The sequence below is a fragment of the Protopterus annectens genome, chromosome 5.part1 (genome assembly GCF_019279795.1).
Source record: "Protopterus annectens isolate FY-2018-M chromosome 5.part1, PAN1.0, whole genome shotgun sequence".
NCBI classification, from domain to species: Eukaryota; Metazoa; Chordata; order Ceratodontiformes; family Protopteridae; genus Protopterus; species Protopterus annectens.
The window spans coordinates 526,549,826-526,575,863 of NC_056736.1; the positions used below are offsets into that span (position 1 = coordinate 526,549,826).

General features: G+C 39.6%; 1 protein-coding gene across 1 annotated transcript in view; it reads left to right on the forward strand.

Moving 5' to 3' along the window:
* SIDT1 (SID1 transmembrane family member 1) overlaps nt 1–26,038 on the forward strand; it is an 853,551-nt gene that overhangs the window by 769,193 nt on the left and 58,320 nt on the right. Inside the window, exon 23 of the mRNA XM_044073143.1 lies at nt 16,073–16,178. Coding sequence (XP_043929078.1) covers nt 16,073–16,178 — 106 coding nt within the window. The remainder of the gene's footprint in view (nt 1–16,072; nt 16,179–26,038) is intronic.

The window sequence follows — 26,038 nt, forward strand, 5'->3', positions numbered from 1 at the left end:
TTGAGTCTTAGCCTAATTTAAGGAATATCCAGCAGCAACCATGTCTTGTTCAATAAACCTCCTCAGAGCAGCAACTTTCAGTTCTCCATCTATCATGCAATGGTTGTTCCCAATGAATCAACAACATATGAACATACATCATAGAGGTAAAGGTAAACACACACTACAGACTGAATCCTTAGCCGAATTCTGACTGGCTGGCAGTCTGCCTCACGAAGATGACATCATTGCGCACACCCGCACATGATGACATCAGCAACAACTTCAGAAAAAAGAAATTAGAAAATAAATGGAAAATTGTCAGGAATTGAAGGGGCCACTCAGGAATTTCTGGCACCCCATTATTTTGCCCTCAAAATGGGTTAATACTGAGGAATGTGGTGTGGTTGAGAAGTAAGCTACCTACTTTTGACTATAGCTTCTTCATTTTGCCTCACCTGTTGAGGCTTTGAATAAGGCCCATTCAGACTCCACATCTTTGAACTCAGATATATTAGAGAAGCTGTTCTGCAGGTGGATTTTGAACTCATTCTGTATAAAAGCATCAGATATACATTTCCTGGACACCCTTGCTACATGATTGGGATTCTTATATCTATTTAGCCACTATTCCAACCATCTCACTTAACATATCACCAAACTGTGATCAATTTACAACTTTAAACTTCAGTTTACTTGTGTGTCCAGAGCATATGGTTTCAGATCTGATGACATGACTACATACTCAGTCGGTGACCTTTGGCCCAAGGTTGTACCTCTCAAACTCTTAGATTAAGAAATCTGGACAAAGCCACACATAATGGGAAGACAAAGGCCCAAAAATAGGGACACTTTTTTTAAAAAGTGCTCTAGCAGACATAGAAAGTTTATAAAATAACAGGTTTTGTCTTAGCATGTATTTTCTGAAGGATATTAAGTCTGAAACTCAAATGTCCACCATTATTTTCTGACTTTGGTCCTCAAAGATTTGCTAGTGATTTGCCAGAAAACCACAATTTTATGAGAAACAGCCTAACATATGAGACAAAAATCTGTACATTCTGTGAACGTCTGCAGTTGAGAGGTATGCCCAAGGTGCTTTGGAACAAAGTGCACTCATTAGAACCCTTCTGTTTAAGAATGGGGTTTGTTGTGTATATTGCATGAGTAACACAGAAGTTAATGAACACAGGTGGACACAATGCAAGATGAAAGGCAGACACATTCAACAGTAAATTGAAGGAAGGATTTGACTACAACAGAAACTCAAAGATAGGATTTAATTAAATTAACAGCAGAGGTCAACTGAGGAAATAACGACTTTGTCAGGTGCAAGACCCAAAGATACAGCTCAACATCTATTATTTTTTTCACAGCTCCCAATACTTATGTGACACTCCCCTCAATGCAATAGGAGTGAGTCTAGGAACAGGGACAAGAAAAGGCAGAAATTATCAATATAAGTGAAGAAATGAATGATACACAAAATGTATTGATAGTTAATTTGTCCAGATTCTGTTTAACCAAATCTCAAAAAGGACTTCTTAACAAAGGACTTTCACTTATTCCTTCATTAAATTCTGGGTTACATGCATATACTTTTGACATCAGATATTTTGCAAGGAACCTCATGTTAAAGAGTATACAAAGAAATAGCAATGGAAGTTATTTGAATAGGTTTAAGGAACAAAGCCTATATATGCTGCCATTTAATTCAGTAGTTGACACCTTTGTCAGAGTCTGTGAGAATGAAGTGGCAAATTTAAGGAATGGAATGGTAGTCATTTTTAGAATTTAAATATGGATGAGAAGTCAGCACTACAAAGACTGATGACCAACACTGACTTGATTATAAGACCAGCAGACAAAGGGAGAGCCATTGTGCTCATGGATAAAAGCTATTATGTGAAAAAGATGTGTCATCTACTTAGTGATGTCAACAGATATAGTACACTATGGTCCTCTGAAAGATAATATTGTACGGAAGATACAAGAACAACTATATGACCTAATGGTATCCAACATAATTAACCAAGACCTTTATGAGTATTTTTTGTTAAAGATCCTATCATTCCCACCATTAAAGGTTTATCAAAGATACACAAAGATGCTAAAGATCCTCCCATGCATCCAGTTGTATCTGGAAATGGTTGCATTACCAAACCGATTTCTATATATGCTGAATATAAATTAAAGAAAGCTTTAGTGAAAGCAAACACCATTTTGAAGGATACTGAAGATTTCTTAAATTCTCTATCTGATTATTTACATTTATCTAACAGTAAGGAGTTGTTATTTAAGGATACAGTTGATGTAATAAGTTTATTCACTGTAATCCTAAATGAATATGTGATTGAAGCAATTTGAGAATTCTTGAGTTTCAAGGAAGCATATGGAAAGAATGAGATTTCACACATTTGTATGCTTTTAGAGCTGATCTTGGAGAACAATGTTTTGGTGTTTCAGGACGATTACTATCTATAAAAATGGGGGTGGCAAAGGGCATCCCCTGTGCAAATAGTAATTCAAATCTAGTTATGGCATATTGGGAAGAGAAATATATATTTAATGAAGGGAATAACTGTTCGAGATATGTTTCCTTTTATAAGAGATTTGTTGATGATGTTTTCTTTCTTTGTAATGGAGATGAAAGACAGTTAATGAGCTTTATTGATTATCTTAATCATACCACAACATTTTTAAAATTTGATCTTCACTTTGCATGAGATAAGATTAATTTTTTGGATTTCACTTTAACCAACAGTGAACGTGGGAATATAGATACTGAGATATTTCACAAAGCATGCTGGAAGAATCATCTCCTCCATTGTAGCATTATGCATCCAAGACATAGATTTAATCAGGTAGCAAAAGGACAATTTTTTCGTGCTTCTAGATTATGCATGGATGAGTCAAGAGTAGAACAAGAAATAGAAAAAGTGAAAGATAATTTATCCCTTAGAGGCTATAAACTGGATTTAGTAACTAAAATAGCATCTGAAACTAATAAAGGAATGAGAGAAAGGATAGGTAAATCATATTTCCATAAACAACAAATAGTTCAAGAGGAGTCCTCTATAGGACAGTGGAAGAAACACACAGTATTTAAATGTTCACTCACTTATAGTCAAAACGTTCAAGAAATTTTTACTGTTATAAAAGGCAATTGGAAAATCCTATGACAATATTAAAGGTATTATTGGTGAGATACCAAGATTTAGCTTCAAGATTAAGAAGAATCTAAAACAGCTATTATGTAAAGAAGGTGTAAGGAAGAATGCACATAATGGCAGATGTGGAACTTTTAGATGTGGCAAATGTAAAGTTTGTCCTTACATCAACACTAATAATTTATTCTGTCATCCTGTTAATGATAGAAAATATTAATGATATACTTATGTTGACTGCAATACAAAGAATGTGGTATACTTAGCAGTCTGGAAAGCCTGTACAAGTTTCTATGTAGGCAAAACTATATGCCCTTTAAAAACTAGAATTTCAAGCATCTTAGTGATATTAGGTTACAAAATAAAGAATTCTTAGTTCCAACACATTATGTTGCATCCAAAACACAAGTTTCATTTTTCATTACTAGAAGTTGTGACATCTACCTCACGTAGAGGTGATTTAAATAATTGTACTGAATTTGCTGAAAGTCGTTGGATAGCTGATTTATCAACTGATAAGGCAACAGGTGTTAATGGTGTATTTCCTTTAAAACCACTACTTTTGGGAAGGAAGCAGAATAAGAAGATAGTTTTCTGATGTCGCGTTTTGATTAAGTAGCCAATTGGTTTCTCTTCCTTTAAAAAGCACTCACAACTATAGTGTAACATGATATGAAGAAGGCAGATACAAAAACAACTTTATGACCTAATGTTATCTGACATAATTAGCCAAGACCTTTATGAGTATTTTTTTGTTAAAGATTATCATTCTCACCATTAAAGGTTTACCAAAGGTACATAAAGATGCTAAACATCCTCCGATGCATCCAGTTGTATCTGGAAATGGTTGGATTACCAAACCGATCTGTATATATGTTGAATATAAATTAAAGAAAGCTTTAGTGAAAGCAAGCACCATTTTGAAGGATATTGAAGATTTCTTAAATTCTCTGATTATTTACATTTGTCTAACAATAGTAGCCAATTGGTTTATGTTCCTTTAAAAAGCACACACAACTATAGTGTAGCATTATCTGAAGAAGGCATTAGCCGAAAGAGCTCATTATTATTTTAAACTTCTCTGTGTTGATCACAGTTTTTTTGTACAATAAAGTCTTTGTTTTAAATTTATTTTATCAGCAGTTCTACTTTGTGGCTCAGCTACATTTGTTTGTTGGATAACACAGATGTTCAACAACAATTCACTACCTGGGTTCGGATCAGGTTAAGCATTCTTCCCGATCACTGCCAGTTAGGTATCCACATCATTCTCCATTGGGGCATTGAAGCCTTATAGGAGAACTACAGAACTCATGCATGATAACCTATTGAACATAGAACTGATTGCTTTTAACAAAGAAGAATACTCTAAATGGATATCAGCTGTATATATGAAAACAACAGAGACTTTCTTTCTGCAGCTTGCTCTAAAATTGAGGTAACCTTGTTTACCAGTACAAACTTCAACAGAATGGTACCCAGCTGAGGGCTTATATGTTTCCCTATATATGATTGGTGATTTACTGACAGTTAAATCTTGAGCAGTAGAGAGACCACTCCCCTTCAGAAGTCTGGTTCCAGAACAAATGGCGTGCTTAGAGGTAAGATCAGCTGTACTGAGGTGACACTGCATTACCCCACCTAAAAAAAAATTCCATTGTCATAATCACTTGGAGGTTTTGAGCCAAGAGGATGGCTCCATATTGTGTTTTTTAGGTTGTTCTTGAATGCCACCCAAGACTGGCTCCAAGGGTGGTTCTAATATCCCTGTTCAGGATGAGATTCTCATGGTGCTTAAATAAACCATTATGGAGGCAATTTTGACTGTTGCTTGTTTGACACCTCCTGTTATAATTTTCCAGTGAAGACTGTACTAGAAGCAAGTAATAAAAGGTATGAGCAGGTATAGCTTAGCTTTTTAATATGTATACATCTTTCAGTTTTGTCTGTTTTGCAAGTGTATTTTGTGCATTTATCTTTTTAATGTTTATCTAAAGTAATAGAATCAGAACCAGGACGACAGCACCCTTAGTGTTTTTTCTGACTTCTAGATTGTAAGACTTAGCTACTAAACCTTTAGCTCTTTTTCTTGAGAATATTTTTCTCTGTCCAAATGTCAAGGCATCAGAAATTGTACTTTTTTCTGCATTAATTTGGCAGAATCTATGTACATATGTATTTACTTTTCTCATTACAGCTGTCAAACAACAATAAAGGTAGAATTTGTGTATACGCTTTCTTTCATAGTGATTTCTTCCCTGACAGGAATCTGGAGAAAATTAGAGCTGTTTCTCATTTGAGTGACTTAGCTCCAATATTATGTTGCTTGTTAAAAGTCTGCATTTTATGTTGATTCTCATTCTGAATCAGAATTGATTTTTTTTTCACTTTTTTGAATCATTCACTTCTACTTTTATGGCTTAAAGGAGTATCATAAGTGAAACTACAAGGTAGCTATGATAAGATCTGAGCCAAGGCTGACTCATGTCATATTTTATTTCTTTGGTAAGTACCTTGGCTGCAACATGTGGGAGGCTGTGGCCCTATATCCCTGCTATTTAATATAGTCTTGTAGTCTTCTCTATGTGAGGTCTTAACATTCATCAGACTCAGTTATTATACAGCCATCCTTCCAAAAGACTTTATGGTCTGTCATAGCACATAGTCTTATTACTGGAGAAGATAAAACATCTGTATTATTACTATTTTTCTGCATTGAATCAACCTCTATTGTATGTCTTCTGCTAAGACATTGACTCTTTTTCCTCTGTAAGTACAACAGATGCTACAGTTATTTATATCCCCTGTGACACCAGTGAGCCAAAAGTCCAGGCAACTGAAAAGTCCACATGCACGGGCTATTTAAAAATAGAAAAGGTGTAAGGAACTCACTAGATCTGTGGGAAGGTACCTGTGATTTGGGATGCTTGGTAAAGGTGGAAGCTGTAAAAAGTACTTTGTTCTAAAAAATATTTTCTCTGGTACTCCATGCAAGCTGGCCAGACCTTATCAACCTTGAACTTCTTATGACAGACTTTTTGAACAAGTTTACTGGGACATCATTAAAAGTAATCACTCATGATGCAAAAGCAAGAAATTAGCTCTGTTATCTTACAATTTATATTATTTAGTTCCCACTTGTCTATATATGATATTAATTATATTACTTAGGTATTACTTGTCTGTAGAGTGCTAGGAATTCCCATTGAACTTGTCTGTTTCAGTCTGTCTGCCCCTCTCTGTCTCTCTGTCTCTCTCTCTCTCTCTATCTCACTCATGCCCTAAGTCACTTTGAAAGTTTGTTGTATTGACTAAACTTCAGTCTATCTGAAATTACTGTGGACGTTTGCTGTTTTGACTTAATACACATGGTGGATAAAGGTGTTCAAAAACTGGAAATGTTACTCCTCCGGGTCCAATAGCTGTTGAACAGCAGAGTGTGTTCATGAAACAGAGAGGCATGTGCTCAGAGGAATTTGTTGTCAGAAGTGAAATGGTTGCCCAGAGGATTGTGTTGTCAGAATTGGAATGGTTTCTCTGGGAATGCCAGAGGCTGCTGCACAAAGGCTATGCTTTTCAGGGATAAGGCTATGATAAGAAGCTTTATTATAGGTCTTCATAAAAGGCCGTGCTAAAGGAGGGTCAATCCCAATCAAGTCTCAAGAACTGTGGCTGCAGTAGGTGGCACTGGCAGTGTTGGCCCCTTTTCTATTCTTTTCTAGAACATGGGGAAACTGTCTTAGCAAAAACTAGTTATATTCAGATTCTTTGATACATTGTTCTGGCCTTTTCCAGTATCTTCTGGCTTAAGTGAATATTGGTATTGAATAATAAATAGTATTATAATTACTATAAATATTAAGTTTAGTTAGTTGAAATGTCAAGCCTGTTTAAAATTGTGCTGAATCTGTGAGGTTGATAATGCTGTTGATGGATGCAATGCTATGTTGTCCATACTCAAATAACAAATAGTTACAGAAAAACAAAATAAATATCTGTGGAGTACTGACTCCTGTCTTAGATTATACACAGCATTTCTAATTAGCAAAAAGTAGTGAATGTCTGTATTCCTATTTAACATGTTACCAGACTATCTGTATAAAATAATAACTCTCACCACAGAATGTTGGAGTGTATTTAATTTGATTTATTTCCATGAAACTGAACAGGGTTGTGAAGATAGGTGAAGGCTGCCAGCCTAGCTAGATAGAATTTTGTAGACAATTCTGTCATTTGCAAATATTAATGTAAGCCACAGGCTTGTTCTCTTAAATGTGAAAATACTGTATTGGATGTTGAACTGGAAAGAAAATGTAACAACAGTGCACTGTGCTGTAAGAAAGCTGATAAGTCAAGCATTGTGAAATTCCTTGATCTCAAATCTGGAGCCGAGATGCCTAGAGGGAGGCATTCTGCCTATTGCTTTGAGGCCAGAGGTAATGGCTAGAATTTACAAGTATAATTCCTCTTATTGCTCTGGCTTCCTGACCAGCTGCAAGATCAAAAGGGCAATTAACCTCGGAAAGTCTGTTAGCCTGGGAACCAGAAAGAAATGATGTAATCTGAAATGAATCAGTGGTACTTTGTTACCAATTTAAGGACAGAGAGACTCAGAGCATTTAGCATTTGTCTTGAGAACAACCAACTCACCAGCACTGCCTATGCTGTATATGCAAGTTTATTTTAGAACTGTGTTTTCTCTTAGATGTAGCTAGGAACTAGGAAGATTAGATTACTTTTTTCTGTATTGATGTCAGAACTTTTCTACTGCAATATTTTAAGTATTTCTCTATGATCTCTGAACTCTTGACTAGCACTGTGTAGTAAGAAGTATTGCCTTGTGTTTTTATTATTTATTATTAAATATTTTTAAACCTTTCAATTGTGGCTGTTTTGTGTAGAGATAATTTAAGCTCTAAGAGTACATGACATGTATTTAGTGATATTGTACAAAGCCACTCCAATAGCCTTGCTGTTCAGTCACACTTACCATTTGGATAATAATATTGCACAGTATAATTGGACACCCTTCCATAAGGGCCTTTTAGTAGCTTATAAATATTAGTGGGTGGTGGCAAGTGGTACTACCGTATAGTCTGGGGAAAAGGGGCACAGCTGGAGAACCTGTACCAGCTTTCCCCAGGAGTGTCTGTGTGGTTGTATATAACTCTTATCTCAAAGTGTGTGTGTGTGTCAGCTACTTGAGCAGGGACACAAAGCACTGGTTGGATAGAGAGGGTGCAGGAGATTTTAGCTTGCCCACTAGGCTGAGATCTGTACCCTATAGCTGTGCCAGTGGGGTGTCTTATTGGGGACCTGGAGAGAAAGAGAGAAACCAGCCCCAGACTGACTGTGATCTCTGTGTGCTCTTAAGGGAACTTGTACTTTACTGTGTGTGTATTTATTATCCTTTCCCTATATTGGATGGCTCTCACTGGTGTTAGTGGTGAAGATTGAGGCTCCTTGATTGCTGGACCAATTAATTGCTTGGCAAATACTAATTGGCTTGTAGTGATGTATACTGAATTCCTGTAGCTTGAGTACAGTGATCTCTGAAGGTGTTTTGTACTCTAAATCAGCCATGCAGGGAATACTTAGAGTTCAGATCACAACCGTTTTATTTCTTTTTGTTAGCTTAGTTAGTCACAAGAGCAGGCAACATGTCAGTAGAGGAGTACGGAAAGCTGGCAAGGAGACAGCTGACTGAGATGTGCCAGGCTAAGGGACTGGTGCATGGAAAGCTAACTAAGGCAGACATGATTGCAGCTTTGGTCACAGCTGCATCAGAAAGCAGCAACCAGGAGGATGATCAGACTAGCAGTGGAGATGTACCACACTCAGGGAATGGATAGCTCAACCTTTCTGCAGAGGATTAAAAATCCATCTGGAGCTAAAGAGACTTGAGTTGGAGGCCAGGAGTTTGGAAATAGAAGCAAGTGAGAGACTGAAGCATCTATAGTGTTAGGAGAATGAGAAACTGTGACATTTGCAAGCTGAGGAGAATGAAAAACTGCTACGCCTGGAAGATGAGGAAAAGGAGCGGCAGAGGCAGCATGAAAAGGAGACACTGACTCTTTGCCAGAGTCATGGAGGTAATGGAAAAGGGAGTAACCAGACCCCAGAAGTGCAAGAGGTCAATAAATTTCTTCTGCAGTTTAAAGTGGGGGATAATTTTGATAGTTTCATTCATATGTTTGAGAGGGTATGTAAACAATATGATGTTGACCAAAGGCTCTGGGTACGGTTCCTGACCCCCTTACTCCATGGTAAAGCTGTAATTGTGTTATCTAAAGTTGCTGATGATCATGAAAGTTTTGATTATACTGTTGTTAAGAATTGCTTGTTAGAATTTTTAAAGCTAACACCTGAAACGTATAGGAAAAAGTTTTGTGAGCATAGACACAAGGCAGATGAAAGTGTGTTTGAATATGTTGCTGGATGAGTGGATATCAGGTCACGACTTCTGAAGTGCTGGCAGACCTTTTGGTGAGGGAACAAGCCCATAGCACTTTGCCTGAGGACATGAGGATCTGGTTAGCTGATAGACAATGTGCTACTTCAGATGGGTTGGGGAAGAAGGGAGACTTATACCTAGCAAGCAAGGCATCACTGCACAGGAAAGAGACCCCCAGTACTTTTCAGGGGTCTAAAGGAACCCATGGTAGGCAGCCCAGACTGCCCCAACAGAATCTGCCAGTACCAGGGGAAGCCACTAGTCCAGGCACACATCCAGGACCTAGGGTTAAATGTTCTGAATGCAGCCAGTGGTGCCATGTGGCATACAGCTGTCCACCGAGGCAAGATGGGGAACAAAAGTTGAGGGAGCCAGTAATTGGGGAAGACAACATGCCAATAGTAGGTTGTCTTGAGATAACAGGGGTACCAAACTCCCATCCTGCAGATGTCCTGATAGGGAAGGATTTTGATGAGGCAGTACTAAGTGTTAATGCAGTTACATGCAGTCAGGCTTCAAGACAAACATATGGGTCTGGTAGCCTGGGGAGACCCAGACAGACTGCTTACTTGCAGCCAGGACTGGAGAGGTGTTCACTTCAGGTAGGGAGCTACTCTGTAGCAGTGAGACTGAAGGTGAGCCACAGCTGCTTGTGGGTACTGATGGTCCCTTGGACACAGTGACTGCAAAGGTAGAGGAGAGTAGCAGTACCCAGGCTGACAGTGAGGCACCACTGTCAGAGGATGCCAGACTTCCTGTAAAATGGGAGCTGGGAAGGATTACAAGGAAAGAGTTGAGGCAGGCTCAGCTCTCAGATCCTACATTACAAGGCCTGAGGCAGGTAGCTAGTGAGGCACCTGATTCCCAAGGGAAGGGGAAACCTGTATACTGGGACAAAGGGTTACTGTATAGAGAGTGGACCCCTGAGTGAGGGCTAGAAGGTGAGAGGGTACAGTAGTTGTTAGTGCCTAGACCCTACTGATTGGTGCTTCTAGCCAAAGCCTATCATATTCCCGTTGCAGGTCATATGGGCATAAAATGTACAAAGAGATGTATTATGCAGAACTTCTATTGGCCTGGAATTTCCAGAGATGTAACAGGGTACTGCAGGACCTGTGAGCAGTGCCAAAAGGAAGGCAAGCCAGGAGACAAGGTGAGAGCTCCTTTGATGCCTTTGCCTGTGATAGAGGAGTCATTTCAGAGAGTAGCTATGGCTATTGTGGGTCCTCTGAGTACCCCAAGTTCCACAGGGAAAAAGTATATTCTAGTGGTAGTGGATTATGCTACGTGGTACCCTGAGGCAGTGGCTTTGTCCTTCATTGAGGTAGAAAAGGTGGCAAATGCTTTGTTAGAGATTTTCAGCATGGTAGGTTTCGAAAACAATACTGAATGACAGAGGTGCCAATTTCATGTCAGACCTGCTGGCTTGAATGTGGAAGTACTATGGGGTGAAGCACCTGAAGACCACCCCTACCATCCCCAGACTAATAGTCTGGTTTGGAGGTTAAACTCTACAATCAAGTCCATGCTATGGGCCTTTGCAGATCAGTTTAAGAGGGAGTGGGACAAATATTTTTCCTATTTGTTGTTGTTTACAGAGGGGTTCTCCAGGAATCCAAACTTTTTTTCACCCTTTGAGTTGCTGTATGGGCATAGGGTGAGGGACCTCTAGATTTAATTCGAGATGAGTGGGAAGGTGAGTGTGAATCTCACAAGGAGTTTGTTGTGGCATATGTCCTAAACATCAGGACAAGGCTCAGAGAACTCATGGGCTTGGCCCAGTAGAACCTGGCAGAAGCCCAACAACAGAAAAAGGTGGTATGACAGGACTGCTCGAGCTAGAGAGTATGCTGTAGGGCAGCAGATAAAGGTTTTCATTCCTGTCAGACACAACAAGCTGCAAGCAGCTTGGGAGGGACCCTGCAAGGTGGTAAGAAAGGTAAGTGATGTTAACTACATGGTGGAACTGCTAGGCAGAGGGCAGGGGCACAAATTGTACTATGTTAACATGATGAAACCTTACCATGATAGGTAGGCCCTTGTGCTGAGCATTTGCAGTGGATTGCAGGAGGAGTCTGAGGGAGATCTGGTGACTGATCTCCTTAGTGAGGCTCAGACTGACACCTCAGTGGAAGGGGTAGCAATGTCCCAGCAGCTGTCTCCTACCCAGGTTTGAGAAATCCAAGTAGTGTTACAGAAGTTTGGGGACATGTTCACTGGAAAACCAGGGTGCATCCACCTAGTGAAGCACCAGGTGGATACAGAACCCCAAAGGCCTATTAGGTAGACCCCTTATAGGGTGCCTGAGAGAGTCAAACAGACTCTGAGGGAGGAGATACAGGAGATGTTTGAACTAGGAGTAATTCAAGAGTCCAACAGTCCCTGGGCCTCCCCAGTGATGTTGGTGCCAAAGAAGGATGGCAGCCAGGTTCTGTGTGGACTAAAGGAAATTAAATAGTCACACAGAGTCAGATGCTTATCCCATGCCTAGGACAGATGAGGACCTAGAGCAGCTCAGTGGGGCTAAGTATCTTACCACCATTGATCTTACCAAGGGTTAATGGCAGGTGCCCTTGACTCCCAGTGCTAGAGAGAGGTCAACCTTTGTGACTCCTTTTGGCTTGTATGAGTTCACAAAGATGCCCTTTGGGATTAAAAATGCCCCAGCAACTTTCCAGAGGCTGGTAGATCACATCCTAGCAGGAGGGTTTGCCCTTGCTTACCCAGATGATATTGCCATCTACAGCCATTCCTGGCAAGAGCACCTTCAACATGTCAGGGAGGTGCTGAGCAGACTACAGAGGACAGGGTTGCCCATTAAGCCAGGCAAATGTCAGGTGGGTATGGCAGAGGTCTCCTACCTGGGACATAGAGTGGCATTGTGGCGAGTAGTAAGATCAGGTCAGAACTTGCCAAAATGAAAGTTATTCAGGTATGGCCTGCACCTGTTACCAAAAAGCAGGTGAGGGCATTCTTAGAGACAGCAGGGTACTACAGAGTATTTGTCCTCAGTTATAGTACCATAGCTGTTCCCCTCACAGACCTGACAAGGAAGAACATGCCAGATAATGTAGTGTGGACCACAGCATGTGAGCAGGCATTCCGGGAGCTTAAGGAAGCTTTGGGAGGCCCCCCTGTGTTAGCCAGTCCAAATTACAGCAAATAATTTGTTGTGCAGGTGGATGCTTCAAACCATGGGGTGGGGGCTGTACTTAGCCATATTTCTTCAGAGGGAGAAGAGCACCCAGTGGTTTAACTCAGTCATAGGCTCCAACCCAGGAAGGAATGCTATGCAGCTGAGAAAAGGAATGTCTTACCATAGTGTGGGCACTACAGACACTTCAGTCTTATCTGTATGGAAGAAAAATCACTGTAGTGACAGATCACAATCCCCTAACATGGTTAAACAGAGCCAGGCAGCAAACTGCCAAGTTGCTAATATGGAGCCTAGGGTTGCAAGCATATATGTCAGTGCAGCACCGCAGTGGGATTAGCAATGCCAATGCAGATGGGCTCCCAAGACAGGGAATAGGGTAAGGCATACTCAGATAGACCTAACCCTCTCAAGCAACGTTTCTCAAGGGTCACTTGAAAAACTAGCTTGACTTCTCCAGGGGGGGGGGGGGTGTGAACATAGGTGAAGGCTGCCAGCCTAGCTAGATAGAATTTTGTAGATAATTCTGTCATTTGTAAATATTAATGTAAGCCACAGGCTTGTTCTCTTAAATGTGAAAAGACTGTATTGGATGTTGAACCGGAAAAAAAATGTAACAACAGTGCACTCTGCTATAAGAAAGCTGATAAGTCAAGCATTGTGAAATTCCTTGATCTAAAACTCGGAGCCAAGATGTCTACAGGGAGGCATTCTGCCTATTGTTTTGAGGCCAGAGTTAATGGCTAGAATTTACATGTGTAACCACAAAACAAGTCCTCCTGCACGAAAGGCAATTGCATGGCTCCACAAAGTAAAGTACATCCACAAAGACAATGATCCAGCAAACTGTGACCTGAAAAATTTATTAATTAATGCAGCATACAAAATAAGTAACCAGACCGGTTTCAGCTGGTAAGAAACACAGCCTTCATCAGTGTGAACATAAAAACAAGTACTACTGTTTATATACCTGCATTTTAATTAATCGAAACTTCCATTGTTTCATTTAAAATTGCCCATTAAGTCCAGGTGGAAATAATCCACCTAGCTTTACAATCCATTTTTTCTCTTTAGAATTTAGAATGGAATGCCAACCTGTTTTGTTTAATTTATTTCCCTTTACCACATCAATAGTCATAAATGTAAATTTAGCTGATTTATATATCATGCAATGTTTATATAGTGCATTGTTGGATTTTTTGTTCTTAATGTTACTTACATGCTCTGAGATTCTCAGCCTGAGTGGACGAGATGTTTGGCCAATATAGAAAGATCCACAAGTGCATGTGGCTAGATATACAAGCCAATCACTGCTGCAATTGGCAAAAATATTAATGTCATACACAATGCCACAGTTTTTACTCATGAACTGTTTGGACTTAGATATTTTATCACAGTGTATACAGTGGCCACATGGAAAACATCTAATCAAAGGTTCACCTGTAATAGTAGTTTGTGTCACTTGAGACCAACTTTTGTCATGAGAATGTTTGTAATGATTGAAACAGGACGCCAAATTTTTACCTTTGCGAAATGAAACCAGACACCTATCCGGTAACATATTCAATAGATCCTGGTCACACTGTAATATGTTCCAATGTCTGTATATGCTATTAATAAGTGCATCTGAATTCCTCACATATGTGGTGACAAATCTAATGGGTTGTGGGTTCCGTTCTTCACGTAATTTGTAAGTCAGCAGATCCTCCTTTTTCAATGTATTCGCCCAGTTGCTGGCCAGCAGAACATGTCCCATATGATATCCCTTGGACTTGAATCTGCTAGTCAAGTCCTGTCTATGTTCTTGAAAAGTGGATTCCTGAGAACAAGTATACCTCATTCATATATATTGTGATTTGGGGATATTCCTTTCTATGTGAGGGGGATGAAAACTAGATGCATGGAAGACAATGTTGAATTGTGGATACTTCCTATAGACCTGCGTACTTAAAATATGATCAGGTAATCTATTGATCAGGACATCAAGGAAAGTGATGGTATCTACATGATGGTTAACTGTATAATTTCTCTTATTGCTCTGGCTTCCTGACCAACTGCAAGATTAAAAGGGCTATTAACCTCTGAAAGTCTGTTAACTTGGGAACCAGAAAGAAATGATGTAATCTGAAATGAATCAGTGGTACTGTGTTATCAATTTAAGGACAGGGAGACTCAGAGCATTTAACATTTGTCTTGATAACATCCAACTCACCAGCACTGCCTATGCTCTATATGTACATTTATTTTAGAACTGTGTTTTCTCTTAGAGATAGCGAGGAACTAGGAAGATTAGCTTATTGTTTTCTGTATTGATGTCAGAACTTTTCTACTGTATTATTTTAAGTATATCTCTGTGATCTCTGAACTCTTGACTAGCACTGTGTAGTAAGAAGTATTGTCTTGAGTTTTTATTATTTATTATTAAATATTTTTAAACCTTTCAACTGTGGCTGTTTTGTGTAGAGATAATTTAAGCTCTAAGAGTACATTGCATATATTTATTGATATTGTACAAAGCCACTCCCGTATCCTTGCTGTTCAGTCACACTTACCATTTGGATAATAATATTGATCAGTATAATTGGATACCCTTTCATAAGGGCATTTTAGTAGCTGATAAATATTAGTGGGTGGTGGCAAGTGGTACTACCGTATAGTCTGGGTAAATGGGGCACAGCTGGAGAACCTGTGCCAGTCTTCCCCACGAGTGTCTGTGTGGTTGTATATAACTCTTATCTCAAAGTGTGTGTGTGTGTGTGTGTGTGTGTGTGTGTGTGTGTGTGTGTGTGTGTGTGTGTGTGTGTCAGCTACCTGGGCAGGGACATGAAGTACTGGTTGGACAGAGAGGGTGCTGGATTTTTAACTTGCCCACTAGGCTGAGGTCTGGACCCTATAGCGGTGCCATGGGGAGTCTTACTGGGGACCTGGAGAGAAAGGGAGAAACCAGACCCAGACTGACTGTGCTCTCTATGTGCTCTTAAGAGAAATTGTACTTTACTGTGTGTGTATTTATTATCCTTTCCCTATATGGGCACCCCTCACTGGTGTTAGTGGTGAGGATTGATGCTCCTTGATTGCTGTGCCAGTGCATGGGCATCACAAGGATAATAAGCTAAAACATACAATTTTCATAGATAACTAAAGGTTACTTCCAGAGATGCGCACATACACACACACACACACACACACACACACACACACACACACACACACACACACACACACACACACATGCACACACGCACACACACACATATGCACACATGCACACACGCACACATCTAAAACAGAATTCTAACATCTTTTTCTTTGTTTTAGTGCTATTTTTGGACTGGTGTCAAGGCCAAAGGACTTTGCATCATACCTCATGGGAATCTTCATTTGCAATCTGCTGTTGTACCTGGCCTTCTACATCATAATGAAGGTGAGTACTAGTCCGACAAAGAAAGGTGAGTGCTGAGAAATAGTTAAGTGATATGCTTGATTGGTTATTTCACTAGATTGATTGATGTAGATCATTTATACTAAGCAATAACCCCTGACTGGGTATGGAGTTTATTGGATTTACCCATGGTTGGTGTGGTTTGATCATGAGGGTGAAGCCCGAGTGATCAAACAAAGCCATCTGTGGGTAAATCTTGTGAAAGCCACATCCAGAAGTGGGTTATCGTCATTATACAATGACATTATTTAAGAAAGAAATTGTTTACCTTTTTTAAATAATGTCTTTGTATAATGGTGAGTTAGTGCCCTTCCACGGTCTTCATTCTTTATTGATTAACTGCGCATACATATGGTACGTATGTCTGCGCATTTGTGCAGTAATCAGTAGAGTGCTAAGGAGCTACTATGGGAGAGAGCATTCTCATATGAGTTTGCCTCTCAGTCTTTTTTTTTTGGAAAGTGTGAGGGACAGGAATTGCTGCATGAGTTAGAGTGCTTACTAGTTCAGACTGATGCCCATTCCTGGGGACCATGTTTTTTATGGCATATTGTGTGGTTACTACTAGCTCTCAAATTTCTTTTTTTTCCCCAACATGTCCTAATAGAAAGTATGGCAGCTCAACTGTAGTTCAATGACCAGACTTCTTTTTATCAGGATATGCTCGATTTACAATGGGCACTCTAACTAGGGTGTCCAATCAGCATGCATGTTTTGAAATGACATTTAACCTATTGTTGCACAGAAACCATTACCGTAACAATTATATCTCTTTCAAGCAAGTAGCAGTCATTATAGATAATGTTTTATGTATGAGAAGTACCTGACCTTCAGGTTAGAGTGGACAGTTCAAAGATGCACCATTTTAACAGTGATATTTTTGGGATACCTTTTTATAATACTCCACTGGAATTCTTTATTCATTGACAGTCTGAGTCACAGTGTTTAAGACAAACTGATTACAGAATGGGCTGGCAGCCACCCTGGGCACAAAGTATTAGAGGATGAGATCTAGAGTTCCTTATTTTATTTCTGTACTGAAATGCTGAAATGCTGTACTGAAATGCTGATACAGAAAGGCACTTCGTGTAGCAAACCAATTGGCTTGCAACAGTTTAAATTAAGGGAACTGGGGTGTTAAATTGGGAATGGACAATAGGAAGTAGATGAACCAGCTACAGCACTGCCTGAAGAAATTGATTGGTTGTATGATGCTTTTATATTTGGCAACAGATGCTAAAACATATGAGGCTGATACTCTGCATTTTTAGTATGAACATATGAAGCTGTCAGTGGTAGAAGAGCCACAACCTATCTAGTTCATCTGATTGTTTTATGTATACCCTTAAAAGCTTACTGTTCCATACCTTTGCCCTATCCTTTCCTTGCTATGTGCAAAGCTTTGATTCCCTGTACTAAGTTATGTTGTACAACTAGCACATTAAAAAAAATCTTTTTTTGCTGTAACATAGCTCCTCTTGTCAATCCTGAAAAATCTAACATCTAGCTGCCATCTAGTTAATGTTATCTCTTATCTGTCCTTATGATTCCTGTCTACCATTTTGTCTAGCTTAAAAATAATGCAACGTGCCAAGATGATGACCTTTATCTCCTCTTATAGCATAGCCTATAACTGTTTAAATATTTTTTGGTAAATATGCATTGAAGCTTTTTGTCAAGCTTAATCCTTTCCTAATTATGACCTGCCAGACCCAGTGCACCATAGTCCAAATGCAACACATCATTACCAAGTGCGATAAAAAGATTACTTCAATACCTTTGGAAACTACTCCATCTGTTATGCATCCCAGAAATCTTATTGGCTTTGCCTCAGCACCTTCCTACTACACAGCTGGATTTCACATTAGACTACCTTCTATTTATCTGTCCTGCTTGGGGTCAAATGCTGGTTGTTGTGGATATATTGTGTCTTTTATGTTATTTACTAGCTGTTACTTCTCTACTCACATTGCAAGTCACCAAGGTTCTTTCTGAGACTGCCTTCCATTTGCATCACTGGTAAAAAATTAAGTTTGTTCTTCAAACCCACTGTTGTATCTGACACAGATATATTAAACAGTACCAGATACATCAAGCAAGCCTATAACACTTTACTTCATACTCACTTTTTTCCATCTGTTCCTTTCTAAAGTTCACCCTGTACATTCTGTGATATAATCAGTACCAAATCCAGTTCATCTGTCTGGGTCCTACCTTCTAAATTTTAATTTTCCTAGCAATGTCTTGTAAAGAGCAGCATCAAAGACCTTATTTGCAGGGCTGGCCTTTGGTCAACTAATGTTGTAGGTGAAAGGGCTCCACGGCACCCCCCCCCCCTACATGCACACACACCACTGGTCTATCCACAATGTCCAGATTACTTTTTGCTTCCTTTTCTCAGAGTTTTTCTTATTCTTCAGTTTTTCTTGTATTAATTCAACACATTTTAACTAGGAAAGACTGTTCTAGCTAACCATGTGTGAAACAACTGTTTTTAGCTGGGGCTCTAGATGCTCTGAGGCGTATTTTACATTTTTTAAAAAAACTTTTTTCATCTAATGATGACCTGAACAAAAATCAACATTAAGAGAAGAAATTAATTTCTGCTCATCAACTTTGCCTTCTTCCCTGAATCCTCTTCACATAGCCTAACTTTCTAAGACTACACTGGAATAACTGTCGTAGAAATAACCACTTTAAACTGGGGGTTCTAGATGCTCTGAGCTGTATGTTATAGTTTTTTTAAAACCACTTTTTCATCCAATGATTGTGTGAACATAAATCATGACAAAAGGAAGAAATTCACCCGGGAATTCAATAAACTCCACGCATGCTTTGCATGAAGCCTACACAGAGTTTACGTGTTAGCGCGATGAGCAGCACTGCTAATCGCATGCATGCTGCTCATCAGGATTACATGAATACAAGCAAGGTTTCATGGCCAGCAACAGTGATACTGCTACAAAACCATGCAAAGCAGCACAACCAAAGAAACAGGGAACATTCAAGCCATTCAAATTTGCGTATGAGCAAACGAGCTTGATGAGATTGCGCGGACAGCCACACTATCAGTGGCGACAATACGGCAATAAAAGCAGTAATAAAACAGTAAACGTTTTCTGGAATTCATAAATTCCAACGCCTTGGATCAACTTATCCACACCCCCACCAGGGGCAGCAATATCCTAGACCTGGTCATTACCAACATAGGCAACCAGTGTTCCACACTAGAGGTCAATTCCTTGTTGGTCAGATCCGACCACAAGCAAATCACTCTAGACATCCACATCCCAGCCCCCACCCCCCATCAGGGAAACCACCATAAAAAACTTCTCCAAAGCCAGCTTCACACTTCTTAAGATAGAAGTGGCAAACGTCACGACACCCATGCTGACGGACAATAGAGGTATGGCTGCTGAATCCTATACAATTGCACTTTATAAGCACTTACAAGATGCATGGATTGTGCATTCCCTAACAGAACCAAGATGCTATCCTCCAAAAAAAGGAAGCCAATCTGGTGGTCCCCTGATATAAACAAACTCTACAACAGAAGAAAGAAACTGTTGCAAAAAAGAGTAAAATCCCATGATTGGAGAAACTCCGTGGTCAGTCTCAGTAAGATGCTGAGATCCCTCATAAAATCCTCCAAAGCTAGTTACGAAAACAAAATTGCCACTGATTCTAAAGACAACCACAAAGCATTCTATAGCTATGTCAAGAATCTCAATGGCAACACTCAGATCTGCTCTGAGTTACAGCACGATGGCACTAAATATACAGAACCAACTGATATTGCCAACATCCTGGCAGATAGGTTCAGTGCTAACTTTACCCCTCTCTCATCCTCTAAAGGGCCCATCTCTATACTGGAAGAATGCAAAGTTCCTGTAATCACAACTGCACAGGTAAAAACACACTCTCCAAAGCCAAGAAAGCAGCATCCATGGGACCTGACAACATCTCAGGCTGCGTTCTACATGGACTACAGAATGAATTGGCCCCCCAGCTAAGTACCATGTTCAGTTATAGCCTCACCTCTGGCTTTGTGCACACTGAATGGCACACAGCAATGGTTATCCCACTCCACAAAGGGGGAGCCACCATGCACCTCAGGAACTACCACCCCATTAGCCTGACGAGCCTGGTCTGCAAGGCTATGGAACATATCATCATGGAACTTATAAACAATGACATTGGTAATCTCCAAACTCTGGAAACTACCCAGTTCAGGTTTGTAAAAGGCAGATCATGTCTCCTAAACCTGATAGACTTCTTTGAAGCAGTCACCAAAGCTGTAGATGAGGGTAAGGTGGTTCACACAGCCTATCTAGATCTTGCCAAGGCTTTCAACACCATCCCCCAGTCTGTAATTATAGATAAACTCACTAAACTAGGTATAAATCCCTATGTCACAAGATGGGTTGCCAACTGGCTCACTGGCAGAACCCACACTGTGAAAATAGCAGACTCTAAATCCAACTTCAGACCAGTGACAAGTGGAGTACCAGTACCACAGGGTTCAGTCCTAGGTCCTCTCCTATTTGGTATCTACTTCTCTGAAGTACAGGCTAACACAGAAAGTCTTTGGCTAACAAAGTTCGCAGATGAATGCAAACTAGGAGCCATAATCAAACCTCCTAATGATGTGGACATCCTACAAAAGGGCCTCACTGAGACAGATGCCTGGTGTCAAAGCCATGGCCTCAAGCTCAATGCCAAAAAGTGCATTGTCATCCCTTTTGATAAAAACTCTGTACCCATGAACTACCACATAGGTGGTCTACTTAACACCAAAAGTGTGATAAGAGACCTTGGGACACAGGTGGACAGTAGTCTCTCCTTTGATAATCACATCGTCACAGTAGTCAGGAAATCCTTCTGCGTGGCACACCTCATCACAAAAGGTTTCTCATCCAGGAAAAAAGAGGTCATTGTTCCCCTCTACTCATCACTCATTAGACCTATTACAGAGTACAATGCCCCTTTTGATATGTACCTCACAAGACATCTACAACAACTGGAAAGGTCACAGAAATACCTCACAAAGAGGATTAGCAGCCTCAAACAGATGCCCTACGCAGACTGTCTCAAAAAACTTCAGCTTTACTCTGTCACATATCGCCTACTCAGAGGCGATCTCTGCCTAACATACAAAGCTATGTCAAACCCAGAGCTGTTGGACATGCTCCACTTAAAGAAATCCCAATCCCTCCGAGCTACATGCTCTAGGGACCTAAACCTTGTCACCACAATAAACAGAACATGCTGGAGGGATAGATTCCTGTCCCAGAGACTTTCCATACTTTGGAACAAACTACTTATCTATATCAAACAAAGCTCCTCATTAACACTCGTCAAGAAAAATCTTGATGATTGGATGGGAGATAGGAAATTCACCACGGGGATCACTTCTGTGGCTCTGCTTGACAGGGGCACAGGAAAATAATTTTCTTGGGTGGCAAAAGCCAGGGTACCATTTGGCTAGGCTTTTATAGGCCCTAGGGCCAATAGCCTAGCACCTACCTATGAAACTATAAAAAACAGTGCACTGATTGAAGTGTACGCATCAACATTATTTGCTGAATCAGATAATGAGGGGTAAAAGGCAAGGGCAAATACAAGGAAACGTACACTAGGCAGGAAAAGTGGGCTGATGAAACTGGGCACAGATATGAATGATGGGAATGAAGAAAGAGGAAGAAGGCATGATAAATATGGTAATGCCCCCAAGATAGGATCTGTCAATGTATGTACACTTCTAAGACAAGTCAGTAGCATAACATGACGCACATATGTACATAGCACAGAACATACTGCTGTTCACACCTCCTATGTGAATATATTTTATCATCACACATGATAGTATATATGTAATGGTGACACAAGTTTACATTTTAATGGAGGTGAATGGTGGTGATATAACCAATGCTGATGTGCTCACTGGAGAGGACATTTAGTGAGGATGGTATATCCCATAGGGGTATCGACATACTCTGTAGATCTGCAAAATAACTTGCTTAAATATGACTGACATGTCAGCAAACCTCTCACCAATCATGGACACATAGAAACAGACCCCTGGACAAATGTATCTGCCCAATCAAAACAAAGATTGAAACTTGAACCACTAATGAATACAAAACACACAAAAAACAAAGACTCTCAAAAGTAAAGTGCAAACAAACTTTACTGGTGTTTCCTGGTACTTTGGCTAAAAAGCCTTCAGGGGATGAGATTTTACACCAACAGCACATTATTTATAATGGATCACATGATGTTAACAAGTTATACACACTGCACAAACCCTCTTCATTTAAAGTGACTTTGAACCATTAAAAGTGCTTGTAAACTCCTTTTGCGGCCACATTTTTATACACTACAATGACTATAATTTAAAGTCAATATGTAGGTTTTATATTTAACTGCATGCTTCAAATCAGACAAACCCCTGTGAAAACAAAATTAAAATCTGATTTACTTTATCAATACCAATTTCACATATTAATATTCACCTCCAGGTTAAGACCTGGAGGAAATAAAGCAGTGTAATTACTGATGAACCTGGTTTCCAAGGCTAACAAATTTCTATGGTGAGTTTCCCCATGTTGATGTGAAGGTATTGCCAACACACTGAGGAATAAGGAAGAATCTGAGCCTGCATGACTAGAACAGAAATGATGTGCCACTGGACTATCTAATCTCCTGTCTGATTATCTGACAAAGACATGACAAAGGGGTAAGGGGTCTGCTGTGAGATTAGAAACCCCTACCTATTTAGATTACACAAGCTAAACAACACAGTACTTAGTGATAGCACCACCACACAAATCTTTCTTCAGCACTGTCGTACTGCACTTTATAGAGGATGACATCAGCAGTGTTTGCTGAGAAGAGCATGTTGGGAGGGCTGTATGAAATTGCTGTAGAGTCATGTAGCAGTGTAAAAGTATCTTCAGAATGCTACTTGAGTGTGGGCAGTAGGACCTGCACTGATGCTCTTCTGACTACACACACACACTCAGACATAGAAACACACACCACTTACTGAATACAGATTGGTGCACTATCACGACACATCTATGGTTACAGCGAGCCATGTAGGGTTTATTGAAATCTGCCCTCAGTCTTGTTCTTCAGCCATGGTTTCCCAAAATCATTTTAATACTTCCTAACTCACCCAAACTACACTGCAGTAACTAAATTAAGCTGGAGGTCAAGTGGCCTCTAGACACCCAGAAAGCATAGACTTATAGATACTCTGAGGTGTGTTTTAGTGCTTTGTTTCTAACCTTTTGATTCAATGAAGGTATAAACAAAAAATCATTGATAAGGAAAGAAAATCAATCAAACTTTTATTTAAGGAGGAAATGAGTTGTATCCAACAGTTAATGCTCAAAGTTAACCAAATAGTGTACAATAAACAGAAGACAAATGTACGTGGTGATACATAAATTCTATCTCAAAATATTACTTCACTCCCTATACCACCTTAAAAAACACAGTCACTTTCTGTGTATCCCTGTCTGGTATTAAATTGGGATGAAAATGAAGGGACAAATGGCCAAAATTATATATTTGAAGGTGCTGATTATATATGTATATATATATATATATCTATATATATATATATATATATATACACACACACACACACACACACACACACACACACACACACACACACAAACAAACACAGACACGCATATATATATATATATATATATATATATATATATATATATATATATATATATATATACACAGCATGGCTCCTCACGCCTTCCAATAAACGACTGACAGTTTCTGTTCTGTGGCGTCTATATTACAATGTCGAACATTTAGATTATTGAATGCCTAAATGTCGACACCTAAATATCAAATGCTAAAAACAGCAAACAGCCAATTACGTAAACTTTTTTACCCGTGAAAAAATTTGCTTGACCAAAAAAGAAAAACAAAGAAAAAACAAACTTTAAAACCCTAACCAAGTGGGAAGCTTCGTCCCCAACCCCCCCTTGACATGGGTGGCTGTGATCCCCACCCCCACCCCCAACTAAATATACCAACTCCAAGATTGCTCTACATCGGGGAAAAGGGCAAATCCCCAATGATGTCCAAGTTAATTTTTTCCCTGGGAAAAAATTTGTGTAATTGGCCATTTGTGCTTTTCAGCATTCAACATTTAGGTGTCGACGTTTAGGCGTTCGACCATCTAAATGTTTGACGACATGATAGGAACCCATTCTGTGTACCCCTCTAATGTCAGACTTGTACACAACTGAAAAACAAATAAAACATATTTGCTGTTAACCATACATAAAAGGGATGATTCTTTACTCTCACACAAAAGACAGGCATTTGTATATGCATCTGATGTTTGATTGTGAGGAAAATTAAAAAAAAACATAATTACAATAATGTTTCCATGTTGTTACTTTTAGATGGTATACTGTACCCTTTATGTGCCCTTCTGAAGTTTGTGCAGAAAGTTAAAAAAATGACCACACTGTCCCTATCCCATCACAAGAATAGTGACCTCTGAGCTCTGGGAAGAAACTTAAAGAAATAGAGTTGTAAAGTAATATTACATGAATCCCAGCTAAAAAATGAAACAAATATATACCAGGAAAAACAATGACAAAATTTAATGACAAGTTATATGAACAAATAAGCACTTTCACTAAGATAAAATATGATTAAGCATCCCCAGCTCCCCAGAACAAGCTACAGAGACCTTCTATGTATACCTCTGAGTAGGGCTGGTTTTAGACTAGGTAGGGCTCAGGGCATACACTTCCATTAAACCTGTGTTAAAATAAACGTATACAACCTTACTGCATGGGGGCCACAAGTCACAGAAGCTGAGAGGGTCTTGATGATCTGCAACACATTTTATGCCTTATTGCACTGACAGAAAACTTAAAGTGAGCAAATCACAAAAAAGATCATTTAGTTTCATCCAGAAAGCCCCAACCACCAATAGGTAGCTATATCCATTTCTGTGTACAGTTCAGATGTCTGATTGTGATAGAAGAGGGTGCCATGTAATGAAGTTCACACAAACAGCTGTCATACATTAAAAGTATTCCACGTTTCTTTGCATGTTTCACATTAGTCCTGCAAAGCAAAAGCAACAGTTAGCAGCTAGTCATTTTCCTTTACAGACAGCCCTAACAATTATAGCTACTTTGTCTGTGTATATCAGATGTCCAGTTCAGTATTCTGTCTTACTTCACACAAATACACACTAGTCCTGAAAGCCAGATTGAGACTGTTTGAACTGAAGAATGTTTCTTTCAACAGACAGCTCCAAACCCCACTCAGTGGTTATAGCTACTTCTCTATGCACTTCAGATGTTTCTGACAAATGATGGCCATGTATTGTATCCCAGCTCTGTCAGCTTCCATGCAGAGAGTAGCCACACATTAAAGTATTCCAAGTTGCTTCAAAGAAATAATTTTGACTCTGCAAATGCACATTAGTCCTGCAAAACTAGATAGTGACTTTATAACACGAGAAAACAAGAGGATAAGTTGCTTTCTGTAGAGAGCCCCTCATCTGCAGTTACAGGTAAAAATCATAGCCATGTACTCTGTTTGATAAAACTTACCTTAAACCCCAAAAGGTGTGCAGTAGCAAACCCCACCTTCTTCTAGTCAGTCATTCAGTCACACCCTTCATTATTGTTATATAAAGAAAGGTGGTATAATGTCCATTGGGAGCTGCTGTCACATCTGCTCCTCCCATCACAAGTCCATAATGCTTTAAGCAGGTGCATTAGTAACAACTGACATTGTGGAGGTAGTGGGGGGGCAGCAGTTCCTGTACCACATATGGG